The sequence below is a fragment of the Protobothrops mucrosquamatus genome, unplaced genomic scaffold (assembly GCF_001527695.2).
Source record: "Protobothrops mucrosquamatus isolate PMUCROS unplaced genomic scaffold, P.Mucros_1.0 scaffold342, whole genome shotgun sequence".
NCBI classification, from domain to species: Eukaryota; Metazoa; Chordata; class Lepidosauria; order Squamata; family Viperidae; genus Protobothrops; species Protobothrops mucrosquamatus.
Window position 1 is genome coordinate 484445 of NW_015386679.1, and position 19612 is coordinate 504056.

At 44.5% G+C, this 19612-nt stretch overlaps 2 protein-coding genes across 2 annotated transcripts; both read left to right on the forward strand.

The window, feature by feature from the left end:
- Positions 1-219: 219 nt before the first annotated feature.
- Positions 220-7962, forward strand: RSRC2 (arginine and serine rich coiled-coil 2). Its single transcript, XM_015815410.1, has 10 exons — positions 220-338; positions 1714-1870; positions 2246-2289; positions 4371-4561; positions 5116-5259; positions 5402-5524; positions 5835-5914; positions 6173-6405; positions 6780-6869; positions 7316-7962. The coding sequence occupies exons 1-10, from the start codon at positions 333-335 to the stop codon at positions 7496-7498; spliced, it is 1251 nt and encodes a 416-aa protein (XP_015670896.1). The 5' UTR covers positions 220-332; the 3' UTR covers positions 7499-7962.
- A 2475-nt stretch (positions 7963-10437) lies between these two features.
- On the forward strand, positions 10438-17761 carry ZCCHC8 (zinc finger CCHC-type containing 8). Its single transcript, XM_015815411.2, has 13 exons — positions 10438-10458; positions 10775-10849; positions 11388-11493; positions 11738-11815; positions 12116-12219; positions 12923-12988; positions 13773-13836; positions 13941-14083; positions 14671-14813; positions 15230-15351; positions 15610-15693; positions 15828-15942; positions 16123-17761. The coding sequence occupies exons 2-13, from the start codon at positions 10830-10832 to the stop codon at positions 16929-16931; spliced, it is 1854 nt and encodes a 617-aa protein (XP_015670897.1). The 5' UTR covers positions 10438-10458; positions 10775-10829; the 3' UTR covers positions 16932-17761.
- Positions 17762-19612: the final 1851 nt, after the last annotated feature.

A 19612-nucleotide genomic window follows, 5' to 3' on the forward strand; every position in this document is an offset into this window, starting at 1 on the left:
CGCCGCGTTGGTCTTTGGGGCAGGTGTATCGCCCCAGCAGGAGAGCCTTAAAAAACAGCCAAAGAAGGGGAAGAAACAGCAGCCGCCCCACTCTACAAGATATAGCTCTATGCTGCCTCGCCCGCCGCGGCGTCCGCGCAGGCGCAGCGCCCGCTCTTCTGCCTCCCGCCGCTCCCATCCGGGCATCTCCCAGGCAGGGGGCGGGGCCGAGCAGAGAGGGCTGATCGCCCAGTCAGTTGCGGAGGCGACGCGCGTCGCTCGCTGAGGGGCCGGAGCCGCGGAGAAGCCGCAGGTCCCGCTGGGCGCCCGCTTCCCTTCCCCTGCACCCCGGCATGGCGGTGAGGCTCCCGACGGCTTCCCGGGCGGGCGGAGGGCGAGGCCCAGCGGCGGGCGGAGCCGCCTCGGGTGGAAGGCGCCAGACAAGATGGCGCCCGGCCGCCATGATGGGCCTCCGGGAGGGGGGGAGGAGGAGGAGGAGGAGGGAGGCGGTACCCCCCCCCATAGCGCGGCTTCTCGAAGCTTCTCTCCTGGCACCTTCGTGGGGAGAAGCGAGTGTCTGTATCCCTACGTTGGGCTGACACGTCTCATACACGTGTAGGTGGTGATGGTGGGGAAGGGCTTTTTGTAGAGTTAAAGCGGGCAGAGCCTCCGTGTGTGTGTTTGTGTGTCTTGTGTATGTATATATTTCCTATTTATATGTGTGTATACACGTATATAGATGTACCTGTATACAGCCCCAATTTATGTATGGATCTGAAGCCTTTTTTAAAGCAAATTTTATTAGAGGGTGTACCCTAAAGGAACAGGATGTGTGTGTCTATTGGTACAAAGGCTTGGGAGCTGTCTAGGGCTTATGGGATGGGGAGAGAAGACCAGGCCCATTTGCTGCTCTTTTGCAAATATAACCCTAAGAAAAGAAGCTGGTAGGCTGGGCATGTGTGAATCTTTCACATTTACATTGACTCACATACATATATATGTCTGTATACAGCTTGAAGAGGAAGATGCTGAGTGTAAAGCTGAGTTAATTGTTTTAAGGTATTTTTTAGTAGCTTCAGTTTTTAACTTGGACATCAAAGACTTTGGAATAAACACACAAAAATAAATGTTGCATAAAGCTAAATATTTAGGGGCTTACAGCTCCTTAGCATTTATTTAGCATCAAGGCCTTTTATATTTTTATTGATTGGTTGATAATGCCATTGTAACAATGGCATTTAATGCTATTATTAGTTGCCAATGTTAAATGTTGTTTGTGACCTGGTTTTAAAGCCCTTGGGGTTGTACAGCTCCAGTTCTGCTATGCTCTCAGCTGGGGTTTAATTTGTTTGGAATATTCCTAAAATATAAACAGGTATTCATCCCAAGTAGAGCACTGCAATCATAAAATCCTTGACATTTTTTCTATCTAGTTTTTCACACCTGTCTAGTTATTCAGCCTGATAAGAAATTATTTAATGACAAAATTGTGTTATTCAGATTTGCTGTAATAGTCAAGCGAGGAGGGTAATTTAGTTTCTAGAGGAAGCTATTAAAATGTGTACTCTAGTGTAAAGGAAGTCAGACATATTAAGTGTATATCATAGTTAACATAATATGTGCTGTAGATTGAGTAATTTAAAGAACTTGAGGTAGTGTTCTACTCTGGATATCGGAAGAGTAGTAGACAGTCACTATACTGCAAATATTAAAAGTTATTTCATTTTAAATTAGGCTAGTGATTCTGAGCGAGAGGCAAATCCCCCAGAGAAATTCTCTCCCGAGAGAGAAAAGAAGAAGGAACGATCAGATGCATCCAGTTCACCTAGAACGTCAAAACACCATTATTCAAGGTCACGTTCCCGATCAAGAGAAAGAAAACGAAAATCCGGTATGAAAGTCTCTCGCTGTTTCCATTATTACATTTTGCTAGTGAATACCCTTGTAGTTTAATGGTTGTCTTAATTAAGATAGTAATTTGTTACAATCTGTGTAACTTTAAAATAAATATTTCTATTCGAAATGTAACTTTTTGGAACGGAAGGCATAAGTGATAGCATTCTATATTCAAGGTAGAGTGGTGAATTGATTAAATAGTTCAGACCTCAGAATTATGTTGAGCCTTGTATCAGGGAAGGGGGTTGGGAATATTAAGTTTTCCAACTATTTTAAATCAATAGCTTAAACAATATCATTGGGATTGGAGCTTATGTAGATGATTTTTTAAAAACTATGTTGGATTACTAATAGATGCTTTCTTCTTTAGATAATGACGGGAAAAAATACAGAAGTCGCAGCAGAAGCAAAGAGGTAATTAATACTTTGTAGTGCTTGGGTATTTGTGCAGGACATATTTACAAGTATGTCATAGCATGTATAAATCTTAAGATATAATTGTCTAAATGGTAAGTACCAAAAAAAAAAAAAAAGTAAATTCAGAAAGTGCTTGGAGTGAGAAGCATGAATGAAGCCACCCTTATAACAAAAAGGTAATAATTGACCAAAAAAATTCATGTGGAGATTTACTGTGGAAAATACCATGATAAAATTTTTAATATAGTTGATTCCTACAGAGCTTCCATTCCTCAGAGTTCAGCTAAGCACTTGCAAAATTCTTTGCCCATCTCATTCCACCTCGACCCTGAACTTTTTGTCACCCTTTGGGTGAGGACATAGTTGGAGTTTTCCTGTGGTGGGGTTTGCCTGTACAACAGGAGTCAAGAGATGAAAATGGTTTTGAAGCCAAAGCGAGGGGACTGAGATGAGGAAGCCATTGTGGAAGTATTGCTGAGGGAACCCCCCGGCCTCTGGTGCAGAGGTGGTTTCAGTTCAGGAGCATCAGCAGTAGCTAGAAAATTCTGCTAGACAAGAGCTTTAGATGAAATTTCTTTATGTGAGACCAGAGGCTTTTCCCCCCCTTTGCAATGGAAGCTCTGTTTTAAAAAAAAAAGTAGGAGAGTATTTGTGAAATTGACTATATTGTTTAGATCACATGATAACATTTCTATAATAAATCATACTCAGCGTGCTAATGCGCGAAGAGACTGAACTGAAGACGCTCCAGACTCAGATAGCAAAATTATAAGCCTACTTCACGATAAGGTAACTATTAGTCATTCAAACTCATATTTCGCTTTCAAAGAAATTTAAATCAGTTATTGGATATAATGGTGTTTTTAAAGTACATGCTATATGTTTAAAGACTATTCCATTATGTTTTCAAAGAAGTATTTCCTTCATAATGTAGAAATCATTCAAACTAGTTAAGAACTGTACTGTTTCTTATTTTAAATTCCAGGGGAATAACTGCTGTTAGAATTTGATTTTTCTATTGAAAAATAGAATATTTTTTACCAATATTTACCAATATTTTTAGGTAATTGTCCTAATCTGTAATGCTTAAAGGCTAATTAAGTAAAGGGTTATTCCTAGTAATTCTAGGACAGAAATAATATGGACATCACACATATTGGAAAAGCAGCACCGTCCATAAAATACCTCTATCTTGGCAGTTGGGTTTATTTCACCTTTGTGAGCTTTTTCCATTTGTGATATGCAGCAAGTACACTTTACACTCCCCTTTTTTTAATCTTCAGTGGGCGCCCCAATAGGTTCATATTAAAAATTTAGCCATAAAAGTTAAAATACTAGTAATTGTGGTGGCTTAACATTGGTGTAATGAATGAATGGTTGAATTATATATATGCAATACTGGTTTTAAGTGAGGTTACTAGGACCTGGAAGGCATAAAGAATTACATGAAAATGTTAAGGATTACCTGTGCAATTGCTTCCGAGTATCGCTTCCAATACAATTCATAGAGAAAAATGTATCTGTGTAGTAAAAGTACAGAAAAGGAAAGTTGCAGAGAATCTTTACCCAAATTTTAGAGAAGCAAACACTGGTAAAGTGTCTTACTACAGAAAAAGCCCAGATTGTTGCAAATTCAGAACACGATCTGGCTTGAATGCTGGTTACCCGACAGACAAGGTTTTAGGCTGGGGGTCCATTGTACCACCAAACCTCAGAAAGATGGCCCATAAATCTCCTGCCACGTTGCTGGGCGAGCTTTTTAAAGATTTCTCTGGGGTTCCTTTTGTGGACGAGGCCCCTCAAACACTCAGAGCAGCTCTTCTGTCTCGTGATGTAAAACCGGCTGTGGCAGGAGATGTTTTAACATCTTGTGGAGCAAGGTTTAAGTCAGGTAGCGGTGGGGGGGAGCGGTAGTGTCATCTCTGGTGGTGTTAAAGGCATCTCAGTTGACTGGGGCCACGCTCCTAAGGTTACTAATGTTGCATCATCACAACGTATCATTCTTGATCTTCTAATGCCCATACTAACTCTTTTTGTTGCACTATTTTCCTGAAAGAACCAACTTCTTCTTAAAACAGGCACGAAGACATGGGTCCAAGGAGAAGTCCTCCAAGAAGCACAGGCCTGAGGACCACAACGACAAAGAGCACCCTTCAGATAAAGGGAGAGAGAGCCTGAACTCTTCGGAGAATGGCGAGGAGCGGCACAAGCGCAAGGAGAGGAAGTCCTCCAGAGGACGTAGCCACTCACGGTCTCGATCTCGGGAAAGGTGGGCTCGTAGTTTCCCCATGTTGTCGGTTTGCAGAGGCTCCGGGAGATTGTTGAGCCCGCTCTCCAAAAGAATGGGAATGCGACCTTCTGACAAGCAAAGTCAATAGGGAAACCATGTTCACTTAACAACTATGTTGCTAACCTAACAACTGCAGGGATTCACTTAACGTGGCAAAAAAAGTCATAAAATGGGGCAAAGCTCACTTAACAACAGAAATGTTGGGCTCAATTGTGGTCGTACGTTGAGGACCAGCCGTAGTTGTTTCCTCAACCCAGATCCAAATTTTTATACTTAACTACATTGGGGATATCTTGGATTTTTTTTCTTACAATAGTTACGCCAAGTCCTTTTGCCACTGATTTCTCTGTAGAAAGGCAATGCTGACTAGTGTTTTTGCACTCATTCCAGGGGGCTATCTGTTAAATAATACAATCTTTTTTAAAAAATATATACGCAAACAGAACACAATGCAGATAATACTTTTCTTTGCTTGTGATTAAACGGGATAGTCAGGCTTGGAAAGGTTAATAGGGGTTTGGATGTGATTCCAGGCGACACCGTAGTCGAAGCCGAGATAGAAAAAAGTCCCGCTCCCGCAGTCGGGATAAAAAGCGGCGCCTGAGATCCAGATCTCGATCCAGATCCAAACACAGGCATAGAAGTCGCAGCAGAAGCCGAACCAGGAGCCGGAGCAGGTAGGTTGACGCTTCTTATTCAGCCCTAAAAGGGCAAATGTGGAGAGAGTGACAGCGAACGGGAGAATGTGCCGTTCAGGTTCATTTGTGATCTGATAAGTATTTCTGAAGACAAGAAAAATGGAACTCTGCTTCTGAACAGGGAGAGAAAGAAGAGACCTGAAAAACCACGAAAGTTCAGCCGAACTCCCAGCCGAACACCCAGCCCCCCACCTTTCAGGGGGCGAAACACGGCGATGGATGCTCAGGAAGCCTTGGCTAGACGGTAAGAGACTCTCCTCCCAAATTTTCACCTATTTTGATTGTAGGTTTATTTGATTTCTTTCTTAGATGGTTTTCATGATTCCCCCTCCTTCTCCATTCATAATCTCTATGAACCTGGAAGTGGGGGAGTACTTCAGCCCCTTTGTCTTTGCCATCAAAAGTTATCTCTCGAAATCGAATTAAGATGCAGCAACAGAGAAAAGTACTAGACTTGTGTGCAGCTTTTTCAGCTTGTCTTTGCTGTTTTGTTTCTAAAGGAACAGAAATGAGAAAAACGCCTTTTGACACCTTTTCTGCATTGTTATTCTTAGGTTGGAAAGAGCAAAAAAATTGCAAGAACAGAGAGAAAAAGAACTGGTTGAAAAGCAGAAGCAACAGGAAATTGTTGCCGGTAATTGAACTTCCCTTTCAAATAAATAGAGATAATAACGCTTCACCGCTTTATTTTGTTTTGATCTATATCTCTAGAGACTTTCTACTCTTCTACCATTTTTAAAAATACATAGACCAGGAAAGTAGGATGTTATGTATTTGGACAAAAGCTGGTAAAGATCGTCTGCAAAAGAGTTTGTACAATGTCTATGGCTTGTAAAGCTGGGGTATTAGACAGCTGGTGCCTTTTGAAGAATTCCTGTTTTGTCGGTTTCAGCGGCAGCTGCCACCGGCGGGTCAGTCATCAACGTCGCAGCTCTCCTGGCCTCCGGGACGCAGGTCACTCCCCAAATAGCCATGGCAGCTCAGATGGCAGCCCTGCAAGCCAAGGCTCTGGCCGAGACGGGAATAGCCGTTCCCAGCTACTATAACCCAGCAGCAGTGAACCCCATGAAGTTCGCCGAGCAGGAAAAGAAGAGGAAAATGCTTTGGCAGGGCAAGAAAGAAGGGGTAATTGTCTTCCGTTGGTTGCCTGTGGGGAGTCTGCACGGGGATGTTTTCGGAGGCAGATCAGGGCCTACCCCTGGCTGTGCAGCTCGTGACCCTTTGGAGCTTTTGAAATTCTAAGTTGGAAATAGCTTTGAAGGGCTCATTCGCAGGGCCAAGCTGATACAGGAACTAGGTGCTAAGCGAGTCCTCGTACTGAATGTTTGAGGGGGGGACCACGGGGGGTTGTGAATGGGTTAGAGGAACGGTGAAAAGGAGAAAATTACCTTTGTACACGAGAAATCTTTTGCCAGTGGCCACACGTTGATTTTTCTTTTATAGTACGAACACACTTCTCTATGTAACCTATAAAAACTCACTACTTTCTGTTTTTATAGGATAAATCACAGTCTGCGGAAATCTGGGAGAAACTGAATTTCGGAAACAAGGACCAAAATGTCAAGTTTAGAAAGTTGATGGGCATTAAGGTAGGTGTTTCTAAAATTGGCTTTGCCTTTACCCCAGAATGATCAGCGTGAAGAGATCTGTGTGCTCTCAGAAGGCCTACAGGCTATGAAACAAAACTTCAGAGCGGCACATGGAGTGAAGTCAGATTCTTGAGTAGCTGGATGAGTTAAGAGATAAGCTCAGACACTGGGAAATACAGATTGGGATTAAAATGATCTCCTGGGCATCTGATTTCCTCCTATATCCCACCAACTTTTCAGAGCAGATCTGGAGACGCTCAGGTGGGGAAAGACTGCTTATGCTCCACTACTTGGTAACCGGTGAAAATTATGGGAACCTTAGTGGAGACTTCTAGCAAAGCTTTGGGTCTGAATCTTCACTGTGTGCTGCTGTGGATGTATCAGAGCTGAAGAGTTGAGTTTGGTGACCCTTTGGTGGTTGATGGCTTTTTTTCTGTTTCTCCTAGAGTGAGGAGGAAGCTGGGGCTAGCAGCTCGGTGGACGAGGAGAGTTATAAGACTTTGAAACAGCAAGAAGAAGTCTTCCGCAATCTGGACGCACAGTACGAAATGGCCAGGTCACAAACACACACCCAAAGAGGAATGGGATTGGGCTTTACGTCTTCGATGCGAGGAATGGATGCCGTTTGAGGAAACGCCTTTGGACAGCTTGAGACTCCTCTGACCGAGATTCTTGTTGAGATGTTGGCTCCACGTTCACCGAAAGCTGGCATCCTAGCTTGCATGGGTGTTAACATTGACTTTAATTTATTGACATTACAAATTTTTTGTAAATACCAGATCAGTGATAACTGGTGTTCCATGTTGTAATCAGGTTATACTCACTTCCATTATACACGGCAGAGCTCTAGAAGGACGCTTCTACTTCTGTGGTTTTCAAACAGAACAGCCGAGGGTGAACTCACCACATGGATATTTTGTGTCCACCGTCTCTTGTGTACTTTTTGTACTTTAAACTTGTACAGTTATTTTCAACTCTTGGAACATGAAACACATTGTATTGGTGTTAAAAACTAGCAGATCGGGCCAATGGGTACGTAAATGCAGTGCAACAACCTGGTTAATAAAACTTTTTTTTCTCAAGTAATACTGTACTTAAGTTTAGTAGATAAATTATTTCAAGCTTAATTTCAAGGAATATATTTTTTAGAAAAATGCTCATCCCGATGCAGAAGAGGATAGGATTAAAGTTGCTAGAGGATAAAGAATACTGCAGGTTTTAGCGTGTTACGTATTTGTTAGCTATATCAAAATATTACATCTTAATAGATTATGCTCATCTTTCTTACCCAACAGTTGTTTCCCCCGTAGTCCCTGCTTTTAAGTAGTTTTGTTCTGTGAAAGGACTAATTGAATACTGTAGAGACAAACCCCTCAAAGATACTATGTTTTAATAGCCATTGGCCGATTAGGAAGTATTTAACAGAATGTAAAAAGTGAAATGTAAACTTCTCCCATAGAAATTATAAATGTAAGATGAGAGATGGAAATCGCTGTTGCAGAGGAAAGGACCTCAGATGTGAGAAAACTGTTTCTTAAAGAAAACCAAAATTTGATACTGGCATCGCCGATGCCTCCGACTGTAGCTCTGAGCCCCCACCGTTAATTTGTGTATTGCACATCATCCATTATATTAATCCTCCATATTTATCTCCCCACACCCAACCGAGGCAGGTGGAGAATAGGGATGGTGGACGGTTTAAATTCAAATCTATTTGAGGATCACAAGTGTTCAGAGTTAAAGCTTTATTTGGAATTGGGGGCACAAAACAAACCAGGAAGTGGGTGCTTTGATTGATGGTATCTGCAGAGGCAGTTTTATATCAGAGTAGCAGGTGCTGATAATATTCCAATTAAAGCATTAAAAATATAACATGTATGGTCTGTTCTTAAATACGTTTTTGGATATTTTTGCATGCCTTTCCTGATAGGCAACGATTCATCTTAATTACTGGCACCGTGTCCCATCATCCTGGGCTGGAACAAACACCAAGCAGCCACAGCAATTCCCAACCTCGCAGCGGAAATACTCCGCTCCCGAAATGCACCGCGGCTTAGTCCCAACTACAACTCCCGGCAACCTCAAGCTCCCTTTTCGAGCGAGCCAATGGGCAGTCAGCTTAACCGTCGCCCCGTTGCATGCCGGGCGCCGTAGTCTTCCAGCGCTGAGAGGCGGAAAAGGCCTCGGCTGAAGCCCGAACCTGGCTTGAACGGCGGCGCCGGGTCCTGAACGCCTTCTACGGCCTCCCGGCGGCGGCGGCAGCGGCCTTCGCCTCCTCCTCTCCCTCGTCCTTCGAGCCTCGCCTCGCCAAGATGGCGGCCGAGGTGGACTTCGGCGACCGCGAGCTTTTCCAGCAGCTGGAGGACGATGAAGAGGCGCCCAGCGCGGGGCCAGGCCCGGCGGAAGAGGCGGCGGAGCTCCGCGAGCGGCTGAGAGACTCGGAGGAGACCGTTAGGCAGCTGCGGGCGGAGAATATCCTACAGCGAGCGGAAAGGCCGCCTCCGCCCCGCTGGGAGCGCCTGGCAGGCCGGGCGGGGAGCGGCCGTCCTCGGGGAGCGGGGGGCCTCGCTGTGTGTGTGTGTGTGTGGGGGGGCGGTGGGATTCCTTCCCCAAATCCGGATTAAGTCCAGGTAGTCCTCGGTTTACGACCACAATGGAGCCCCAACGTTTAAGTTGCTAAGCGAGATATTTGCTAAGTGAATTTTGCCCCGTTTTACTTTCTTGCTAGTTCAGGGAATCACCGGAGTGGTTAGTAACCCGGTTATTAAGCGAATCTGGCTCCCCCATTGACTTGGCTGGTCAGAAGATCGCAACAGGGGATCATGTGGCACACACCCCGGGATGCTGTGACCGTCATAAGTATGAGTCAGTTGCCAAGCGTCCAAATTTTGATCATGTCACCACGGAGATGCTGCAACGGTCATAAGTGTGAAAAAGGGTCATAAGAAGTTACTTTTTTCAGTGTTGTAGCTTCAAACCGTCACTACATGAATGGTTGTAAGTCAAGGACCACTAATGAAAGCCGGTTGAGGGACTTTGGGCCTCTCCTCTCTCTCAGCCCGACCTACTCACAGGGTTGTTGTGGGGGGGGGAAGTAGGCAGGGGGATTGGTTTGTCAGTCTATCTCACTCCCAGACCATCTCTGGGTGGTTTACATTTAAAAACTTAGCCATGTATACATATTATATCTGGGTAAAAGGCCTATAAACATAGGAGGCAGTTGAAACAAGGATGGAATAATTTAAAGATAGATAGATGGAGGGAAGAGCCTTCAATGGGCCAATTTATAAACTAATAATAGTGAGATAATAATAAACTAACGCAAGATTGTGTGCTCCTCCGCAAGCCCAGGGTGAGTAGCAGAGCCAGGTCTTCAAATTCTTTTCAAAGGCCAGGAGGAATTAGGTGTTTTCTCTGCCTTGAGTTGTATGTAAAAAAAAGATGGGGAAAAATAATAATTAAGGAGGCCTGGAGAGAGGAGGCTGCAGGGATTCCCCTGGTTTCACTCCCTGTTATCTTGCCTTGAAATTCCTTAATCATTTTCACATCAGGAACTCAAAAGAAAACTGAACATCCTGACTCGACCAAGGTAGGTTGCAGCCTCTCAATTATTCGCAATGTTTTGGCCAAGCAGAGGGTCTTCAGGTAGATTTGTAATCGTTTGTCAAGGGTTTCTGGCTCCCTAGCTATGAAATACATTGCAAAGTTATTTATATGAGAGATCCAGGCAGGAAACCAGATCTGACGTCTCTCGGAGCCCTCAAAATTATCTTCTTAGGATAAAAATAACAGAAGGTAAAATAGAAAATGAAAGACTTGTAAATCTGATGAATTGACATTAAAGTCATTAAGGGTCAGGAAACGACTTTCATATTGTAAAATTAGCTTTATGGTTTCCTTTTTAGTGGACTAACAGTGGATGACTATAAACTTGATGGGCCTTTGTTACAGATCTTGTTCATGAATAATACTGTTTCAAAGTGAGTATCTTTCTTGTGTTGGCTGAGTTCATTTTCAGAATGGATGGCTATTGTATGCATCTTAGGCTAGAAGACTTGTGGGTCTAGATTTACAAGTGTGCTGGATCCCTGCTAAGAGAGATTTTTCATTAGCAGCTGCCCCATGTTTGATAGAGTCGTGATTTTTCATTTTTTAAGAAAAAAAAATGGAAGAGATTTTGTAGCAAGTCTTTGCAATAAAGGAGAAAAGACATTAAAAAATAGTTTCTGTGTATCCAAGATTTTAAATGATTGAGATTTGTTTCTATATGCAGTATGGAAACAAATCTGAATTTATTCAATGCTAGCAGAAATCTATCAAAAAAATTAAAACTATCTGTATATCTTTCTCGATGAGACTTCAATCCACCCGTTCTTTTGTAGGAGAGAAGTTTGCAGAACAAAAACTACAGCGTTCATTATAAATACTATATCAGAAATCCTTAGTCTTGTCCTTTTGGCTTTAAAAGACTAAAGATAGCAATTGATCCATTCTGTATTCTGATAATCTGTTATATAGGCAATATCATCAAGAAATAGAAGAGTTTGTATCCAATTTAATTCAGAGATACGAGGAGCAACAGAGGAGTGAATTGGACAAGGCCTGCTTCAATGTTAAACCGCAGGTATTTATCTCTGGATGGGTGTATTCTTTTATAAAGTTCTTTTCATCGTGTGATGAAAGATAACTTGTATTGCTGCCTTAGAGATCACCCATTTCTGTTCATGGGATGGTCCGTCACAAACCCCTCACTGTGATGATGATGATGATGATGATGATGATGATGATGATGATGATGATGATGATGATGATGAACTTGATTGAAGAACACTGATTTAACTTTGTAAACTTGATTTTCATTTTGTTAGCCTTCTAGTTTTGTCCTGGAAGAAGATCATAAAGTAACAAGCTCAAATCTGTCCAAAAAAGTCAAAGAGGCTTTTAGTGTAAGTTCCTTTTCGTTTTTGTGTTATGAGTGGTTTGAGTTTTTCCAGTTTATGGCATTAGGAAATGATTGGTAACTGATAAAAACAATTTTATTTTTTATTGTTCTTAGTCCTGTAACTTTGTTTTTTCATTAATTGGTTGAACGTATAACTACCACTTGTGAATCTTCATATTCTCATGCCATTTATTTAATGTACTTAATTATATCAGGACTTAATATTTGTGAAATATTTAAGTACATTTTTAGTGTGATATTTTAGTCTGATTAAAATACTGACACTTTTTGACTCTTTCTGCAGGTTGTAGGAAGTGTTCTCTATTTTACCAATTTTTGTCTTGATAAACTGGGGCAGCCTATATTAAATGAAAATCCTCAGCTCACAGATGGATGGGAAATACCCAAGTATCCTATTTAGTTAACTGTCGTTCCCTTTTCCTGTTAACGCAATAAGTCTAAAACAAATTGGGTTCCACTTACATATTTTCAGTTCCTGTTAATGCAATAAGTCTAAAACAGATTGGTTTCCACTTATATATTTTCAGCATCTTAGTGCCCTAAGTCTTTCGTCATTTGTTTCAATAAAACATTTCCACAGGGTGCATTTCCTGCTCTTGATTTAAACTGCTGTCACACCTTAACGTTGCATTTCTGGAAAGGCAGGGGACGGGCATAAACAGGATGGAAGGGACCTTGGAGGTGTTCTAGCCCAACCCCCTGCTCCAGCAAGAGACTCTAGACTATTTCATATAAATGATCGTCCAGTCTCTTCTTAAAAACCTCCAGTGATGGAGCACCCACAACTTCTGGAGGCAAGCCCTTCCACTGATTAATTGTTCTCGCTGTCAGGAAATTTCTCCTTGGTTCTAGGTTGCTTTTCTCCTTGATTAGTTTCCATCCATTGATGATTCCATTAATCAGACAAACTTTGCAGAAAAAGAAAACATCCAATCTTCAGAGTGGCAGGCTGATAATAATTCTGATCATGCCCTGTTCTGAAAAGCAGTTTGTGCCCCTTGGGTGGTGGCTAATATTATCTAGACAGGCGTACAAACACTACGATTGCATTTTGCTTGATACGATGGCAATTCCTTATTGAATTCTTAAGATACCAGCAAGTTTTCACGCAGATTCTTTGTCTAGATGGACAAGAGATACAAGTAAAGTCTAAAAGGTTTGTATTTCTTTACATCTACAAATGTTTCTGGTTTTATTTTAATAAAGCATGCCTTGTGATAGGTTAGTAGTAGATATGATTAGGGAGGGAAGTAAAAGCACAGTTTACTTCGCAATGTTAATTTTTCAGTTGGACTTTAAAGGCGTGGATAATATTTGTATCCTCAAATCTCCACAGAGGTATACAAACGGGAGTTTTGATGGCCACCTGCCTCTTTCAAGAGAATCAGAATCTTGGAAATTTGGCCTATAGAATCACTTTTTTAATCTCAGTTATAGGTTCTATCTCCCAGCTCAAAGCTCTGATAAAATGCTTGTTTTTCTTTGGTTTACTGGAAAGACTTGTTGAAAAAAACACGGCTGTGAATATTTCTTGGCAGCAATGCAAAAGCGGTGTGGTCTTCTTCCCTTCTCATTGTCCATGTTGGCAGAGATTGCTAAGAGTTGCGGTGCAACGCTTAAGAGCCACCCAGTTCCTTGTCTGCCTGCCTCGCGGTCTGCTTAGAATTTGTACTGGCATCCAGTGTCTTGCTATCATTTATTCATCTGACATCAAATTTTGTTTGGTCGTTCATATATCCAGTACCATTTCATCGCCACGCTGGTGTGACTTTTTCCACCTTTAAAATTGTAATTGTGCATTAGCTGATTTGCTCCTTTTGTGCTGCTGCAGCTAACGACGCACCAAGAAAATTAGAGTTTTGGTTTTTTTAAAAAAAAAAGATCAATGAGAATGTCAATAGCTCTAAGTGTGTGACTGTGTATGTGTGTTTTTAATAAAGCAGGCCCAAATCTCACTGTTTCAACTGCGGTTCCGAAGATCACCAGATGAAAGATTGCCCTCAGGTAAAGACCCATTTCAGTCCGTGCTTTGCTTAGCCTTATCGGTGGTTGTCACGTTTGGTATCGTTCTGACGGTCTTTGTTTTCCCCTCTTAATTTTCATTTTAGCCACGAAACTCTGCCCGCGTAAACGAAAAAAGGAAAGAGTTCATGGAGGCCTGCGTGGAAACGGGCAGCTCAAATTTCCAGCAGAGATATCACGTAGATGAGGTGGAAGAACGGTTTGGACACTTCAAACCAGGAATAATCAGGTACTTACTTGCGGCCACAGTTGGGCCCAAAATTTCCCTTGCCACAAGTGTGAAAAATAGTCACAAGCCCCTTTTTTTCAGTGCCATCGTAACTTAGAACGGTCACTAAGTGAACTGTTGTGAAACGAGGATTACCTGTACTTTTTCTCCCAGGTCAGTTATTTGTCTTCCTAAGTAGCAACTGGAATGGCAAATAATTCTATAAAAAGAGTGCAAGTTGAAAGTCTGCCTTCCCAAAATCCACCCACGATGAGCGGGGCTACCAGCCCTTTACTTTGGACTCACCGATACATTGGGGAACTTCAGAGTAAAACCTTTCCGGTCAGAAAGCCAGAATTTACAAAGCTCTACTAATCGACGCTCAGGGAAAGGCAGCTTTTGAGGGTGGCAAATTGCAAATCCACAAAAAAAGGGACAGGATTACAGAATAGCAGGCCCAGCACTTTCTTGACCTAACTCTAACCGCCGTGATCCTTGCCTTTTCTCAATTGGCAGTCTGGAACCAAGTTGCCAAAACTGCGGCTTGATTTCGTTGTGTTTTTAACCGGACCTCCTTCTTTCCCACCCCCCAACCCCACCCCCTGCAGCGAGGAACTCCAGGATGCCCTCGGTGTCACTGAGAAGACGCTTCCCCCCTTCATCTACCGCATGCGGCAACTGGGTTATCCGCCAGGTTGGCTCAAAGAGGCAGAAATGGAGAAATCGGGCTTAACGCTCTACGACGGAAAAGGTAAAGAAAAGGGGTGAAGACTCTCTGTTTACTTGTACAAGCCGGCATTTGGGGAGTCGGCCCAACATCTTGCCTAGACCGTTGTTTAGAATAACAGAGTTGGAAGGGACCTTGGAGGTCTTCTAGTCCAACCCCCTGCTCTGGCGGAATAGTATGCTGCGGTAGACTGTTGCTTGGCGTGACATGTTGATTGGACACCCTGAGTTTTCTCAGCCTAGTTTCAACCAGGGACTAATTAGCTGGCCAAGACAGAGATGGGGAGAGTGTTCCTTGCAGCTCCTGTTAGGCCTTGTTCAATTAATTAAAGGTGTTCACGCATCCCGACGTTTAGCGTCCAAACGGCCAGGAGCAAGAGAGCAGCGGGATGATGCGTTTTGCCAGTAATATCTTCAAGGACTGATGTTGCTTTTTTACAGCGTCGCCCAGCAGTGAGACAGAGGAGGAATTCCACCAGCAGAATCCATGTGTCACTTACGATACCTCCAAGTTGATCACCTACCCAGGTTTTAACATGTCCACTCCAAGTGGAGTCACAGATGTAAGTGCCTGTTTCCTTTTGCTGGTGTTATCCTGCCCCTCCACCTACAGGGTGTCGTGCCAGCCCACATTTACGCCTTTGGCAGGGTCCCAGCCTTTCAGGGTCACAATTTACAACGTTTTTGGGTAGAAAACTTTCAGTTATTTTACTTAAAGATACACAGCAAAGCTTTGCCGTGTGTATATAAGCCTTGGACATTTATTCTTTGATTTCCTAATCGTTTTTTTTCTTTTCTTTCTTTTTTTTTTTGGGAGACAGGAATGGAGGATGTTCGGCTCGGTACCTCTTCAGCCATCCCAGCAGAAAGAAATTTTTGCTCATTATCTTTCCACTTACCATTCGGTGAATATTTTTAAGCACGCTGGTCTTATTTGCCTTGAACAAAACTTTTGTTCATTCATTCATTCATCCATCCATCCATTTAGATCTCCCTCTGGGGTTCTTACTTTCTCTCCTTTGTTTCTGACCCTCCTCAGGCCACTCTCAAATCCAGGCACAAACGGCCTCCCTCTCACCACAGCTCCCATCATGCAAAGCGGCAGAAAGGAACCAGCGCCGAAGTCTCGCCAGCTGACATGGAGATCGACTCTGGTATAACTTTCCTCTTAAAAACCCGTCAGCATTTTAAAAATTCACCCCCCGTTTTGTTTTTTCCTTCGATTCCATGAGCTCCCAGTAGAATCCACCGTCCTTCCTTTGAAGCACCAGCCGTTTTAGCTCCGACTTGAGGCCGGCGAGTGATTAAAGACGGTGCTCTTTTCCTCCTTTCAGATCTAGAAATGCCCCATAGCTCTCCCGGTTACGATGGCTTCCTCTTCCAACCTCCGTTGCCTCCGGGGTCTCCGCTGAAGGCCACTCCCCCCCCTCTGCCACAGGGCACCCCTCCAGGTACTCCCCCCAGGCTGACTCCTCAACCGCTGTCTTGTGTGCCAGCAGCCCTGCCTCGCGACACCCCGCCTTTGACGCCGTCTGCCCTGCGGCCGGAGGACTCGGCCATGGATGAAGACACCTTGACCCTGGAGGAGCTGGAGGAGCAGCAGCGGCTGATTTGGGCGGCCCTCGAGCAGGCGGAGAGCACCAACAGCGACTCAGACCTCCCCGCCAGGACTCCCATGGCCGGCAACTCCGGGACGTCGTCGCCTTCCAGGACGGAGCCCTCCGTTCCCCTGGAGGAAGCAGCCCCCAAACAGTTGGAGGTCCCCAAAGCTCAGCCCGAGGATCCCCCTGAGCAGACACCCCAAGCCGAACAGCCTGGCCATCAGCAGGCCTCAGCCATTGAACTGGTGGATTTAACAACAGAGGTAGGACCCCTTCCCACAGACTCTGAAGGCCAAGCCCAGACCTGTTCCTCGGAGCCTACCGGCTGCGTGAATCATAGCGACGCTCCTGCGCTTCCCAACGCCTCCGAGCTGCCCTCCGGAACCCCCAGCCTCGTTCCCGACATGAGCAAGTTTGCTGCTGGGATCACCCCTTTCGAATACGACAACATGTCCGAGTCCACTGGGACTTACCTCCGAATAAGGAGCGTGCTGAAAAAATACCCCAGGAGCCAGCTGAAGAATAAGAAGCTTTCCCTTTAACGGCCCGACTGGGGCCAGGGACCAAAAGAAAAAAAAAAAAAGGATTTGGGCACTTAAAGCACAAATCAAGAGCAAGAGACAAAGCAGGGGTTGCATTCTTCCTAAAACCAAGTAATTTTGTTTTTTTGAAAAAGTCTGGCGGATGGGCTTCCATTTCGACTTAGAACCAGGACTGATACTTCCACAAATACACAAAGGATCCGTGAATCTTCTCCGATCCTGCTTTATAGATACCTCCGAATTTTTTGCCAACTTGGGGTCAAATACATTCTTGAGCCTCTCTCTACCAACCGAGGCTTTTGTCTCTGCAAGGCCTGTGCTTTCCATATGGAGCTGAGAGTTCTTTAAATACACTTACTGTCCGTGGCTTTTGAAAGGACCTCGGTTTTTTTTAATGCTCCCCCTGGTTTCTGAGGAGGCCCAGTTGTGGTGGCGATCCGATGGGAATAATCAGGGACGAATCAACCGTTCTTTCCATCCTTTTTGAAAAGTTTTATAAGTGATTTAGGGGATTTAATTTTTTTTAATGCCACCAGCTTTCTGTTTTGGTAACATCATCATCTTTGAACTTGCTGTACATATATTTGTGCTTGTGTACAGGAGTTTAATAAAAAGATTTTTTTTTCATAATTTTATGTATGCATGTAAGCCTTGAGATAAGGTTTAGAAAACCTACTCTTGGAAAATCAAACTTGACAGCTTTATTGAGGATGAATATTGTGTTGCTTTTGCTATTTTTTTCCCCTCCATGCCTTTTTAAGGGGGTTATTGCAAAGAAAATTTTGTAATCGAAAATATTGACATAAAGCCGTAAATAACACACCCTAATTTAATCCTGCATGGATAGAGGACTTAGCTGTTTATTCAGAGTAGTTGTTTCCAATGTTTCTTTCACTGCAGGTTTCTTGCAGGGTATTTAGATGGCCTTCTCTCCAATCTCCCAAATGTGTTTAGATCCAGAAAAAGGTGTGTATAATTATCCCCCCCCCAGTTACCTTGGGTGAGGTTGCTCCTGATACCAATGACCCTGTATATACCTGTGAATTATCTCCCGTCCTTGAAGACCTGATAATTCAAAACAGGCCCCATGGTTTGGAAAAAAAAAAAAAAAAAAAGTTCACATCCTCACTTTCCAGCGATGAATATCTTGAAGCACAAACCGATGCCAAACATTTTATTATGAATTCAAATGTCTGGTTTTAATTAAACGTTAAAGGCAGGTAGGGTGGAGTTGAAGCAAAGTGCCTCGGCCTGAAGGGGTGGCTGTCTTTTAACGACCGGAGTTTTTAACTTCGTTGAAACTCACCTAGCCTGGCTTGCCTGGACAGGAGAGAGCCTAGACCAGGGGTAGGCAACCTTGGCTCTTGCTGGCTCAGGAATTCTGGGAGTTGAAGTCCACGAGTCATGAAAGAGCCAAGGTTGCCTACCCCTGGCTTAGACGGCTCTGGCCTCCTCCGTTTGTGGTTTATTTGGTTTCCTACGTGTATTTGCTGCACCGTCTCCTTTGCACCAAATTTGCACAATGGGATTCTCCAAAGCAACATGTCCCCCTACTTTGCTTAGGCCAGGGCTCTCCGCACGTGGCAACTTTAAGACTGGTGGACTTCAGCTCCCAGAATTCCCCAGCCAGCATGGCTCCCGCCCAAATCGGAGAGGGGGACCTGGGAAAAAAATCAGACCTCTCCAGGAGGGAAGAAGAAATAATGGGGGAGGAAGAAAGGAGAAGAGGAAGGGAAGCAGAAGGAGGAGGAGGGGAGGCAGATGAGAGAGGAAGGAAGAAGGAAACAAGAAAGATGGATGGGAGGAAAAGAGACGGAGAAGAGGAAATGGTCAAAGAAGAGAAGGAAATAAGGGAGGAAGAATAAAAGGGGGAGGAAGAGGCGGAGGAAGAAGAATGCGGAAGCGGGAAGAAGAGGGTGAAGAGGAAGAATAGAGGAGGAAACGGGAAAAGGGGAAGGAAGGAAGGAAAGGGGGGGCAGATGAGAGGAAGGAAGAAGGGAAGGGAGGAAGAAGGAAACAAGAAAGATGGATGGGAGGAAAAGAGACGGAGAAGAGGAAATGGTCAAAGAAGAGAAGGAAATAAGAGGGAGGAATAAGTAATAAAAGGGGGAGGAAGAGGCAGAAGGGGGAAAGGAGTGGAGGAAGAAGAATGCGGAAGCGGGAAGAAGGGTGAAGAGGAAGAATAGAGGAAACGTGGGAGAAGGGGAAGGAAGGAAAGGGGGCAGATGAGAGAGGAAGGGAGGAAGAAGGAAGCAAGAAAGATGGATGGGAGGAAAAGAGACGGAGAAGAGGAAATGGTCAAAGAAGAGAAGGAAATAGGGAGGAAGAAGTAATAAAAGGGGGAGGAAGAAGGGGAAAGGAGTGGAGGAAGAAGAATGCGGAAGCGGGAAGAAGAGGGGTGAAGAGGAAGAAGCGGGGGGGGGGAGAAGGGGAAGGAAGGAGGGCATCCTCCCACCGCCCGCCCGCCCTTCCGCAGTCCCCGCCCGGCGGCCGCCCCTGCCCGCCCCTGCCGCCCGCCGGGAGGGAGGGAAGGAGCCGCCAGCAGCGCCGCCGCGCCTCGCCTGGCCTGGCCGGAGGAGGCGGAGGAGGACGCCGCCGCCGCCGCCGAGGAGGAGGAAGCAGGCAAGGCGGGCGGGCGGGCGAGGGAGACGGAGACGGCCTCGCAGCCGCCGAGGAGGAGG